Raw genomic sequence first — 13,608 nt, forward strand, 5'->3', positions numbered from 1 at the left:
GTGTAGCACTTTTCTGCTCATTTTCTTACAACATGCCTCAATATACAAATTCATACAAGCATTATGTCATCATGAGAACATAGCAAGCCAGGAATTAACCCACCAACCTTCTGATTAGTGGCCAACCAGCTCTACCACCTTTGCCAAATTGCCATAGAGGAAAAGGTTCTCTTCCCCTTTTTTTAAAATAATGCTAACAACTCCTTCTTACCAAGAAATGAAAATTTATAAACATAAAACTCTGCCACCTCAGTGGCTGTATCTAAGGAGGACTCTATCAGAAGGTTGGTGGATGAATCCCTACATTCTCAAAGTATCCTTATGAAAGAATCCTTGGGCAAGATCCACAACACCAAGACGCCCCCAATGCATTTGTGTGTGTGTGTGTGTGTGTGTGTGTGTGTGTGTGTGTGTGTGTGTGTGTGTGTGTGTGTGTGTGTGTGTGTGTGTGTGTGTGTGTGTGTGTGTGTGTGAATGCTGAAACAACAGCTGTATGAATGTGATTTGGTGAGTGAGACTAGGAAGTGCTTGTAGTGCTAAACTTGAGTAGAAAAGTGTTTTAAAAGTACCAGTCCATAAATTATGAATAGAAAACTATTATACAATTGTACATATGACAGGTAAAGGTAGTTTTGAGTAACTTTTTAGGAGTCCAAACAATAGATTGTTTTAAAGAAAGGTGTTATTTAATAAAAGAACATGGGTTTTTATCATTACTGTTATTCATGTTGTTCTTACTTCTAAAAGTAAGTAAGACACTTTGCCCTTCTCCCCCCCCCCCTCCCGCCATGGCGAGTAACTACGCACATTTGATCTGGCAGTTTTACATCAGATGCTCTTCTTGACGCAATCCAGAGAGGGTTTTATGTCTTTAGCTGGAATCAAATCAACAACCTTTACGCTTGCCAAGCAGCATGTGTTAACTACTACTTTGCTCGAGGCGTCTATGTGATATAAATCATATTGCCATTCTAATAAAACTAATAGAGGTATTACTGTGCTAACATCTAATCTCCCACGTTGACTCCAAGTACATCAGCTGTGCCTTTTGGCAAGTAAACAAAAGCCTGCACATTATCTGACCAACACAGATTACCCTTCACGTGCAAAAATGAAAAAAAGGTCACCATGAAAGAAAATCAGCTGATGTGTAGTAAAAATAGATTTTTCAAGCAAAACAGCCCTCGGCTAAGCTTTTCCAAGTCTGACAAATGAATGGAGAATATGTGAGTTTTTACAGTAACATTACTTATGAGTTTGGTTCACATCCATTGCGATCATGTACAAATTTCTAGGGGACTAAAATAACACCACAAAACTGAAACTGAGACCTATACGTCAGGCTGGTATGGTTGAGAAATGCATCTGCTGCTCTCCTACCAAAAATCCATCAAATCTATCAGTTAACGTTTTTTCCACTGTAGGTATTTTCGTTTTCTTTCCTTAACACACACACATATACTCTCATATCAAGAAACAGAATATTTTTGGCTCAAAGAAAAGTGGTCTGTTGTTGAGACACTAGAAGACAGGATAGGCCCTGTGTTTTCCCAGTGATGTCTCAGTGCAGCCCGTAGTGACAATGACAGTAATCAGGCACAGATGTCAGCAAGTGACAGAGCGGTCTGACCACAGGAAATGCCACTTTGTCATCCTCTGTTTCACTTCCCTTTCTGCATGGGAACGCTGGTTGGTTACAGGCTGTTATTATGGGAATGAAAACAAAGCAATGGTTTCAACTACTTACAGTGCTCACTTTTAATATTCAGTTTCACACATACATCAAGCCGTGCTCACAGCAAAGTCCAGCTTTCTGGTCATGATGACCGCAGAGAAATTAGGCATATTCACACCAGTCCTAAACCCATCATCTCCTGGTTTCTGTTTCAATCTCAGCTACTTGTTCAAAGGTCCCCTGAGTCATGGGCTCTTATTCATCCCCTAACTGAATATCTTTACTTTGTACCCAAGTGACAACCACACCCACGCTTCATTTCCTGATCTAGCATGGCTGCAACACAAAAGGCAAAAAAAGAAAAACATTCACATCCTGACATACATAAAAAAAACACCTGACTTTGTAGTATTTCCCACTGTATCCTTTGGGTCTCGTTTTGTAGTGATGACGCATAATACAGCCACTCATGCAGCTTCAAAAGGAGAAAACTATACCAGCTTCACTGTTGCAGATGGTGAAATATGATACTTGGCTTTTGCCAGTAAAACTTGAATTAATATCCGAGAATATTTTGTAAGCCAGTATCACACCAGATATAAGTGATGGTGTGTTTTGTTTTTTGGGGGGTTTTTGGTTGTTGGTTTTTTTTTTTGGGGGGGGGGGGGGGGGGCACCTCTTACTTCAAGAAAGTACAAAACTGATTCACAGGGTTGCTTTTGTTTTGTTCTGGCTGTCTGTCTTAACCTCTTAGTCAGGTGTCCCGTTTCTGCCTTAACTATAACGCCTGTTGCTTCATAAGTGGAAGGAAGGCGGATTTGCTGCAAGGACAAAATGTTTGGGTACAGACTGTTTTTGGAGACTGTTTGACCCTACGTCCTTGTGTTGTGTGTAACATTCCTGCTTTGTTGCAAGCTCCTCACAGGCTCACACTCGTGTGAGATGTGACTCATCTCACATGAGTGTGAGGTTAAACCGGCTGGAGAGTTTTTCTGCACTCAACCGTGACTGGTTACCTTCCTCTGCCTCCTTCCGTTCTTAGATAACAAATTCATTTTTTCACCCCTCCTTGCTTGAAGTCAAAGAGACGCTCAGGAACAGGACAGGTGTGAACTCACCAAGCCTGAAAGTCCACACTCAGTCAGGTTAAAGTCATAATGACATCATGACCTATTTGATAAAACAGTGTGACAATTAAAGAAAAAATGTAAATATGTTAGGTGACCTAATTTTTTTAATAAGCGACTGTTATGGTATCCTAAAGTCCAGTGTTGTAATATCACACGTTCACCTCTGCTTGGTAAATGTTTGTTTCACAACCAAACAACCGTGACGTGTGTCTGCTGTTCAGTTTCAAGACAGTAGGGCTAGTCAACAGACACACGGTCTCTAACAACAGTGATCTTCCAGCTTCCTTATTATGAAAGAGAAGTGTTGTCCGTACTGAGTCAGCAAACCACAACAACAAATGAAAAGGGTTTCCCAGAGCTTTTTGTTTGTTTTGTTTTTTTAAAAACATACTCTCATTTTGACTTAAACAGTTCATCATGTCACCCATCTTTTCCAGTTAGATCACGGATGAAACAAAAGTAGCTGGTCAAGAGATCTCCATCTGCTGTTGCCTTCCTGGCAATCCACTGTTTTGTTTCTAAGCATGTGGAAATTTACTGGACTTCAGATTTCTATATAGTGATTAACTTTTATGGTTAGCCGTTGCTCTCGGGGCATTGAACACTATGTACCGCTGACTAATAAAAACAATGTGTAAACTTTTATGGCACCCGTGGCAGATATCTATTTATTATCTTGTTATTTGTCAACTCTCAGATGAAGAGGCGAATTTAAAATCTAATTAAGCACTAACATCATGGAAAGGTTTGGCAAATTCCTCTTTTTCCTGACATGCAGATCTTCAAATTAGGACTTTACATGAACCAGAATTAAACAATTAAAAACCTTTAAGACACTGGCAGCGTGCACTGAAATAAACAATCATAAAGCACCTATTATAAATTACTGCATAGGACAAATAGATGTGTAAACACTTAGAAGGCTGTAAATTGGTGTTGATTGTACTTTTAATTTGGTGAATTAGCAGCCTAATGTATTAAAGTAGAATAGCTTTATAACAGTTTAACGTTGACACACTGAAGAAAGAAAACACATTAGCCGCTAATGATTAAAGTTGGTCAACATCGCGTGCCCGCGTACGTGCAGGACGCATGTACAGAAATGTCCTGCTTGTGCGCGAGCCTTCTTTTGCTCTCGTGCACGCGGTACGGTCGGCGATGACGTTCGCAGAATTGGCAGACATCCAAGAGGGCGGTCCCCTTGACGTCATTGAGCTCTCATTCACAACCACGGGTTTATAAAAGCGGGCTGAAAGGCACTCGCAAGCAGACGCGCTCACTATAACATTTAATTTTTTTTTTTAACTTAAGAAGACAAATAAAAGTCTGGGGCTGCCGAATAGGCTACTCTAAAGAAGAAGAAAGGACCAGTTTTAAGATCGTCTTAAAACTTTTTCATGTTTTTGATTTTTTCTTTTTAAACAAGCTAACCGGAACAAAGGACTCCGCGCTTCAAATAACACTTGGACGAACAACGTTTGTCAAGTCGGCTCAAACCTAAGTTTTGTCTTCCGTCGTAACTTTATGTTTTTGGATTTAACATTTCTCCCCCGCCGTACTACTATGGTCATAATGGAGGTTCCCACTATCGACTGCGCTTCCCTCCGTGGTTTGCTGGAGGGTGAAGTCCTGGGCTGCCTAGTGCTGGACTGTCGCTCTTTTCTATCCTTCAACTCCTCTCACATTTCGGGCTCCACCAACGTGCGCTTCAGCACCATAGTGCGCAGGAGGGCCAGGGGCGGTCTGGGACTTGAACACATCGTCCCCAACGAGGATATCAGGAACCGGCTCCTTTCCGGGGAGTACCAGTCCGTGGTACTGCTCGACGATCGCAGTTTGGACTTAAGCCAAGTGAAGAAAGACGGCACAATGATGCTTGCTGCTACAGCCCTGTGTCGTCACGCCTGCGGTGCCAGTGTTTTTATTCTGAAAGGTAAGAAAACTCCGAGTTTTAAGTAGTTTAAAGAGTTGTTTTACTGTTTCCTGACAACGAGGTCAATAAATGACGATTACACCTGTCACCATAACAGCTGGTGCTTGGAGTAAACGATGTTCCAAAATAGCACCATGAGCAGCTGTCACCTTTTTGGAGAGCTGTATTTAAAAACGTCTTTGTTGAGATGTGTGATCTAACCTTGGTGGTTTCTTTTCTGTCCTTTTTAGGCGGATTTGAAACATTTTCTACAGAGTATCCAGAAATGTGTACCAAACCCTCCCCTCCACAGGGACTTAGTTTGCCTCTAAGCTCCAACCATCCTGACAGTGCTGGTACCAACAGTAGCCCTTGCAATACACCGCTATATGACCAGGTTGGTATTTTATTGTAGTCAAAGATTAAAAAGCAAAAATAATCCCAGTTTCTGTCACTTTCTGTCTGTTGGACTTTTATATTTATGACTGATTTTTTGTTTTTGTTGTGGTTGTCTAGGGCGGTCCAGTGGAGATCTTGCCTTTCCTTTACCTTGGTAGTGCTTACCATGCCTCTAGAAAAGACATGCTGGACATGCTTGGCATCACCGCTCTAATCAATGTGTCTGCCAACTGCCCCAACCACTTTGAGGACTCCTTCCTCTACAAGAGCATCCCTGTCGAGGACAACCACAAAGCTGATATCAGCTCCTTTTTCAATGAGGCGATCGAATTTATCGGTGAGTACATCATCACGTTTACTCTCTTCGCACGCCCTTTCTGCTAAATCAAAGCACCTAGCATAGTTGTTGATGAGGAGAAACACAAACACCAAACCCCTTCCCCCAGATTTAAAAAAAAAAAAAAAAGTTCCCTCCAAAATCGACCAGCTGGCTTGGCACAGGCTCCCTGCTCAGGCACAATGCGGTTACATCATTGCCACCTCCCAGCCATAGAAAATAGGATGCCCCCCCTCCTTTTTTTTTTTTTTTTGATCAATTGCGAAGCAGCAGCTCCAAGCTAGTTTGTGGTGGGTAGACTGGCTGCTTGAATAGCTCCCTCCACACTGCTCTTTGTTCTGGCCAAACAAAAGGCAGTTTCTCCTCACTCAATGTCAGTTTTCCTCCCAGATCAATACAGCCAGCAGGGGTTTATCCCCCTTCTTTTGTGCATTCAGTCTGCCTCCTTTGGTAGCGGCCCCCACTGGCTCGCACCCTGCTCCGCCATTTATTGTGTTCCTGTGTCGTAATGAGCACTGGCAAATTTTAATAGAATATCAAAGTGTTGCAAAGACTTTGGTGCTTGTGGTTTCCTGTCACAGCCAGGAGTTCAGCCCTGATACAACCTCGCAGGTGTTTACACTCCACTAACTTTTCTTTCCCTTTCTCTTTCTCATCTTCAGACTCTGTGAGAAACAAAGGAGGCCGGGTGTTTGTTCACTGTCAAGCCGGCATCTCCCGCTCCGCCACCATTTGCCTCGCCTACCTCATGCGGACCAACCGCGTGAAGCTGGACGAGGCCTTTGAGTTTGTCAAGCAGCGCCGCAGCATCATCTCCCCAAACTTCAGCTTCATGGGTCAGCTCCTGCAGTTCGAGTCCCAGGTCCTGGCCTCGTCGACGTGCTCGTCAGAGGCTGGCAGTCCAGCTATCGGCGGCAGCAGCACAGTATTCAACTTCCCCGTCTCCATCCCCGTGCACACTTCTGCCGGTCAGCTCTCATTCCTCCACAGTCCCATCACCACGTCTCCCAGCTGCTGAAGAAAGGGTTTGTCAGCAGACACTTTGTTTGGACTTGAACGGCAACTCGAGCGTGACTTCACAAAACTGCGCTTCTGATTATTATCCATTTATGGTGATGCTGGTATCGCCTTACAGAATGGGCACCTATTGTTTTCAGGGTCAGATCATTTGGCTATGTGATCTGCTGGTCAAATCTCTGTAGCCTGGCTTTTCATCATTTCAAAGGGATGTTTGAGAACCACCATTTGAGTATTGATGTTTAAACTGAGAAATGTGAAAATTAACCACACTTTTTAACCTGAATTACTTGGGGAAACAACTGACAGGATAGTTGTGTTTAGTCTTATATGGGAAATCCTTTTTTTTTCTCCTCCATGAGGCAACTGCTTCTGATAATCATAATCATTAAGAGACAGAGGGCTGTAACAGTTGTCTCAGGAATGTTCATTTACCCTCTCATATGTTCATTTGCTTTCTATACTGGTCAAAGAAAGCAATATTGATCTACTCCCCAACATGGCATGGAAGTCTCTCCTTCCTTTGAACAATGAATGTATCCCCTTCTTTCTAGGAGTAGATGTGCCAGAAATCTTCATAGTTAGATTTAGAGTTGAACAGGGGGCCGTTTCAAATGCAAATACTTGCCTCACGAGACATCATGAAGCCATGGCGATCCTGACATTTTGGGGAAGCTGACCGTGAAATACCTCATGTATGTGTACTGTGTGCTGCAGCACGAAGATGGACGGAGCCCCGTAAGACTACTAAAATGGGGCCACATAGTCCTCTTTGACTGCATTATGACGTATTTATTAACTAAAGTAATATATCTCTATCTATTTTTGGAAATGTTTGTTTTAATGTTGTTTTTATACAAATGAATAAATCTCATTTGACTTTTTTTAAACATGGTTGCAGTGTTGCATTCCCCCCCCCCCAGTTATTTATGGTTATAAATGGCCTGTATTTGTATAGCGCTTTTCTAGTCCCTAAGGACCCCAAAGCGCTTTACACAACCTGTCATCCACCCATTCACACACACATTCACACACTGGTGATGGCAAGCTACATTGTAGCCACAGCCACCCTGGGGCGCACTGACAGAGGCGAGGCTGCCGGACACTGGCGCCACCGGGCCCTCTGACCACCACCAGTAGGCAACGGGTTATGACTATCTATACAGGGAGCCATCCACACATCTTCTGATGGCTTCTACAGCCATGTAAACAAGTTCAACTCATGACACAGAGTTTACTGCACTCAAATGCCCTCCACATTCACAGAGTCCAATAAAGCACCTTTGGAATGATGGTGGAACAAGAGATTTGTATCATAGATACAAACTGTGTGATGCTATCATGCCTGTATGGAGCAAAATCTCAGAGGAATGCTTCCTGCACTTTGATAAATCTATGCCAAGAAAAATGAAGGCAGTTCTGAAGACAAAAAGGATGTCAAACCCACTACTAGCAGTGTGTACCTCATAAAGTATCCAATGACTCTATAACTCATTTATAAACATGTTTGCTTATGTATGAAAGAGCCAGTTTCCCATTCTAGAAAATCAAACTCTACACGTGTGTTTGTGTGTTATCGTTTTCATTTATTTCTCTCAAATCATTTAGTCCATTAAAATTTCAACAAATCAAGAGTTAAATATCTTTGCGTTAATAAACCTAACCTAAAATAAAAAGTGTCATTATAAAGTGACTTTTTTAGCTGTACATAAGTTTGTTTTTCATAGTGTGAAACTACTTTATTTTGGATGAAAAGAACAGTAGAAGAGGAACATTTATATTCCACCTAAACAAAGCTGATGGGAAGTGGTCAACTGCCGTGTTCAAATTATTTTTCTACCACCCTTCCCTGTTTTGTTCCATGTGATGGAATCCTCTATCTTATATCTGCATAAGGATTCGACCAAAATAAGAAGCATGATGTCATGGCGTCAGCCATTGTTCAGGCCACGCTCCCCGTCTATGAACCCCTCTGAGGCCGGGGCAACAGCAGGAGGCTCAAAGAATCAGCTAAGGAGCACCTCCCTCTGCTGCCACAATAGGAGCAGCTGCAAGGCGTTTGGGAAAAGTGTGACAACTAAAGAGCATTCAGGGCTCAGTCAAGCACAGCCCTTGTATCCCCTGCCTCAAACTCAAATGAGGAGGTGGGGACTAAGATAGCCATGAAAGAGAAAGGAATATGTTTGGTTTGCAAATTAGCCAAAACATTGGCTGTAACCCACGGCTGGGGTGTGAGAAAAAGGAGACAAACTTCCTGTGGAGGTGATGATGGTGATGGTGATGGTGATGATGACGATAACGACGAGCCCCCTGAAGCCTTCGATACAAACTCACTGTCTGTATTCATTGAAGCCCAGGTTTCGGGGGAGTGTGCACTGATGTCTTATCTAACAGCAATGCAAATGTAGTCTCTGACAACAACCATTACCAGTGACGTGATGGCTCTGCGATCAAAGGCTCATTCATTACCACACCACCACCATCAGGAAAGCGTTGGGGGTTTTTTTGAGAGGGGGGAGACATATGTGAGCCCCCTGCCCTCTCCCCCCATTCCCACAATCACCTCCACACCACACACACACACGCACATCTCCTCCAACAAGCCCCCCACCCCCCGCTTTTGCATCGTTAGAGTTGCCGTTGTAATGTGGGAGGAAGGCAGGAGCGTGTATTTTTGCATGTGTGTGAGTCGTTGTGTGTGATCTGATGCAGATCTCTGGAGAGTGGGGGAAGCAAGGCCCCAGTCAACTGCAAGGTCAGGGACATTAAAGCGCTGTGACTTTTGAGTGTGGGTGAGAGCGATGATTCAAATGTGAGAGCGAGACAATTTAAAAGAGCTTTCAAAACGACACAATTCGTATAAGAATAGAAAGCGCCACCTTGACTATCGTCTTCATTGTCTTTTCACACCCTCTGGTTTTAGCTCGGCATCAGTCGGACAGAACCGGCCATAACGTCATTTGCCATTTCCACTAACTTGCCAGTTGACTCTCCCATTTAGCAGCTGGGCTCTGACTCACCTTCAAAGTCGTTTTAATGATCACAATCCCAAGAAAAAAAGAGAAAAAAGTAGTTATGTAATTTGTCAGACACAGCTGCCATGTTCAAGAAGACACAGAATCCCAGCCCTCCCTATTACATCAGTCAGAGCAGATCACATCAGTGAGACTTGACTGTTGCTTCCACACCACTTGAGAGCGTATGAGTGTATTCATACCTTTAATAAATGACAGTGAAGTCTTTGCAGAAAGCCTATCCGAGTGAGTAACCTATTGGTTAATGTCTTATCATACAAACCTTTAAATTCAGTCAAGTATCGTCTTGATGCATGCTCAATCATGCAGGTAAGTAAATCTCCAAAAGTTGATTCTGTTCATCTGGACGTAACGTTTTGTGGGAGAAACGTTTCGTCACTTATCCAAGTGACTTCTTCAGTCTCCGCTGACTGCAGGTTTCCCCAAATCTTATAAACAGTACATTTGCATAATGACTGAAACCAGCCCACTGAAGAAACAATGGGCTGGGAGGTCAGTTCTGCAATCACAGCATTGTAAAATGGTGACAGATGTACCCTTAGGCCCCCTCCTCGATTCAGAGATGGTCTTTCCCTTTTCATGTAAATGGCCTCCTTGACTCTTCGCTCAAACCAGCGTTCCTCCCTGTCCAGGATGTGTACATCCTCATCCTTGAAAGAGTGTCCACTGGCCTGTAGGTGTAAATAGACTGCAGAGTCCTGGCCTGACGAGGTGGCTTTTCTGTGATGTGCCATCCACTTCGCCCAGGGTTGTTTGGTTTCCCCGATGTATAAATCCTGGCAATCCTCCTGGCACTTAACGGCGTACACAATCTTACTCTGTTTGTGTCGGGGGACCCGATCCTTGGGGTGGACCAATTTTTGGCGCAGCATGTTTTGGGGTTTAAAAGCCACAGAGACCCGGTGTTTAGAAAAAATGCGTCTCAACTGCTCCGATACTCCTGACACATACGGGATCACTACAGGTTTCCTTCTCTTTTGGATTGGCTGGAGCTTTCTTTAGGTGCCTTCCCAGCTTTGACAAAAGTCCAACTGGGCCTTCTTGATGTGCTGCTGTAAGACTGGGGAAACCTGCAGTGAGCTGAGACTGAAGAAGTCACTTGGATGAGTGATGAAACGTTTCTCCCACAAAACGCTACGTCCAGATGAACAGAATCAACTTTTAGAGATTCAGTCAAGTAGTACCCTCTACCCTCACAGCATCATTTGCTGGTTTGCTGGGCTGCTTCTATAGAAGCCAACCGAAGAAATTAAAGTTTATTTTGGTGACATACAGGTTAACTGTCATGTTAATGTCACTGGGAAATGTTGTTCATTGATAGCTGGTACTGGAGAATGAGAAGGTTTACCATTTGCTCTACATAAGGTTTTGCTTGACCACAAAGCACACATTTGTCTTGTAATTTCAAGAATAATCCATAAGGTAACTAAATAACTCAGACGTCCCAATCACCGATCTTGTGTTGAAGACATATAAAAGAAAATTAAGGTTCTTGATATTAGCTTCTCTTCATTTGCTACCCATTAAATCTGAATATATACCAAATTTGTGCTGAATATATTAAACCATTTTAGAGACCTCATAGTACCATATCTCCCACATAGAGCACATTGTTCTCAGACTTATTTAAGACTTATTTTGTGGTTCTTAGGATATTTAAAAGTAAAATACGAGGCAGAGCCTTCAACCCTCAGGACCCCTTTCTTTGGAACCAGCTAGTTTGGATTCAGCAGACAGACACTCTCTACTTCTAAGATCAGGCTTACAACTTCCCTTTCTGATAACGCTTATACTTCACTCACCTTTTTTCACTCTCTGCGTTTATACACCACTCTGCATTGAGTCATTAGCTATTATTAAACCGTGGCTCTCTTCCACAGTGTGTCTTTTGTCCTTTCTTCCTCCCCTCACCCCCCACCAGTCACAGCAGATTTCAGAGAGCTTTTTCCTGTTAAAGGGAAGTTTTCCCTTCCCACTCTCACCAAATGTTTGCTCATATGGGGTTGTCTGATTGTTGGTGTTTTCTCTGTATTATTGTTCGGCCTTTCCCTTACAATATAAAACGCCTTGAGGTGACTGTTGTTGTGATTTGAGATTTGTTGTGTCATTAATAATACTGAACTGAACTGGATTGAATATTGCTGTGACGTGCTTTGTTGAAGAGAAGGTGACCACAGAGGAAGCCCAAGAGCAAAAGGAGGAACAGAGAAATGCTGGAACATTAGGGGGACTTTGAGATATCCATTAGAGCACTTCTCTTTGGAGTCCACCAGCTACCCTGCTGTTTTTTAGTGCTTTGTAAAGAACATTGTAACTTGTGTTAAAAGGAAGTAAATACATGTATTAAGACCAATCAAACTGCTATGACAAAAATAATATTATTCATCTAATCACCATTTTTCATGTTTGGGGACACAGACATGCCACAGAGTGAAGATACTGGAAACCACAACCTTACCCACATCTTTAGAAGTGACTTTTAGTGTGTCAGGAGTCTGTAACGTGAGTAATTACAGAGTAATTACACTTCTCACTCTTCATCACACCTTTAAACTGGGTTTGTGTGTCTTTGTAACAGCCGGCACGCTCACAAAATCCCAAGTGAGAAGATTTACTCCACACATTGATGTCACTGCATAGTATGCACCTGCAGTAAATCAGTAAGAGGATTGCGACTATGACGGGGCGGCCTCTGAAACATCCTGTGTCTGAGGCATTGTAATGCCTTGCTCTAATCTTTACGTCAGCGCCCACAGGCCCCATCTGCTGGGTCAAATCTTTTACCGAGACACTGTCGAGGAAAGGCCGCATAAAAGAGGCCAATGTGCCAAACTGAAAAAAAAAAGAAACTGCTTCAATAGCCACTTAATGGACAGAAAGACCCAGCAAGAGGGAGATTTATGTTGTAAAAGCTGCTATGCTTTTTTAAACTTCCAGCATCCGTGACATTCCACATCATAGAGGTCAGACAAGCGGCTGTTGCGTGACAGGAGAGGAGATAAGGTCAGATTCCTGGCATGATAAACAAACACTAACTCAAAGAATTTAAGGACATTATGTATAGCTGCACTGAAGCCAGCAGGACTCCCCTTCCTTTAACTGCCCCTCCTAGAATGTCAGATAAGAGAAGTAAAAGATGTATGCGGGATTTTTTATTATAATAAAACAATTATATGGAATAAACGAGGGTCAAAACATTGCCTCATTTTAAAGTCCCCCATCCAGAAAAATAAATAAAGAAAACCAAATCTGCATATCTGCCAACTTTTAAGCACTTATTAGCACAAAAACTCATCAAACGCAGGCAGGAGGAAGGCACCCATCATTCCACCCTCATTCACCCCACAGGCACTGAACAGAGGCTGTATTTTTCCACTCGCTGAAGCGTCGTCAGGTCTGTGTTCACAAGCAGAAATGAGATCCTGTGTTGGTTATTCAAGGAATGCTCGGCATCCTGTCTTCTACGCTGACTGCACTCTGGGTGGATGATGTCACACCCAAAGAACATGTAGGTGTAGATAAGGATCTCAGAGGTGCACGCAGATGTGTTTGCCTGTTAAAAGTATGCCCATATTTCAGATGAGACTTAAGAGAATTTTGAGGCCGGTTGAGTCTTTGCCCATTTGCGAACAATGAGAAATCTGATGAAAACAAGTCTTTGCTTAAAAACGTGTGCAAGTATTGGAAAGATAAATAAAGCTTTGAGCATTTGGGCAGAATATGGTACTCACTGAATCTAAACCGTGGCCCTCTCATGCATACAAAAGCTGTAGAAGGTCCCACGTGACTGAACTATGAAAACTTAACTGATGATGCAGTTTGGTGGAGGAATAAGAAATTGATTTTCAGTTCCAAGTCAAGTGACAATACTTCATGTGAGGTCATACAGAGTGCTGTAAATGGGTCAAAATGTGTTCAGTTTTGTCCTAATAGTTGATCTTAGTCTTTTAATGAGCAACCTAAAAGTTCAGACACAACAAGAAGCATCCCAACTTTAAAGGCAACCTGTGTGTGACGGTATTGTGTAGGAGCAGTACAGCAATTCCTATAAATCCAAATATCAGCTTTCTTCCTATACATTATTTGCAGTTACAGTTATGCTT

General features: G+C 42.8%; 1 protein-coding gene across 1 annotated transcript; it reads left to right on the plus strand.

Annotated features, from left to right (window-relative positions):
- Positions 1 to 4,034: 4,034 nt before the first annotated feature.
- dusp1 (dual specificity phosphatase 1) lies at positions 4,035 to 7,360 on the plus strand. Its single transcript, XM_026190261.2, has 4 exons — positions 4,035 to 4,738; positions 4,969 to 5,114; positions 5,234 to 5,453; positions 6,116 to 7,360. The coding sequence occupies exons 1-4, from the start codon at positions 4,330 to 4,332 to the stop codon at positions 6,469 to 6,471; spliced, it is 1,131 nt and encodes a 376-aa protein (XP_026046046.1). The 5' UTR covers positions 4,035 to 4,329; the 3' UTR covers positions 6,472 to 7,360.
- The last annotated feature ends 6,248 nt before the right edge of the window (positions 7,361 to 13,608 follow it).

This window comes from Astatotilapia calliptera, chromosome 2 (assembly GCF_964374335.1).
Source record: "Astatotilapia calliptera chromosome 2, fAstCal68.1, whole genome shotgun sequence".
NCBI lineage: Eukaryota > Metazoa > Chordata > Actinopteri > Cichliformes > Cichlidae > Astatotilapia > Astatotilapia calliptera.

Excerpts from the sequence above, each read along its gene's own strand:
- dusp1 (XM_026190261.2), top strand. The coding sequence starts at position 4,330 with ATGTTTTTGGATTTAACATTTCTCCCCCGCCGTACTACTATGGTCATA. Across the intron at positions 5,115-5,233 it reads ATACACCGCTATATGACCAG|GGCGGTCCAGTGGAGATCTT; the intron begins GTTGGTATTTTA and ends GTGGTTGTCTAG. Across the intron at positions 5,454-6,115 it reads TGAGGCGATCGAATTTATCG|ACTCTGTGAGAAACAAAGGA; the intron begins GTGAGTACATCA and ends TCTCATCTTCAG.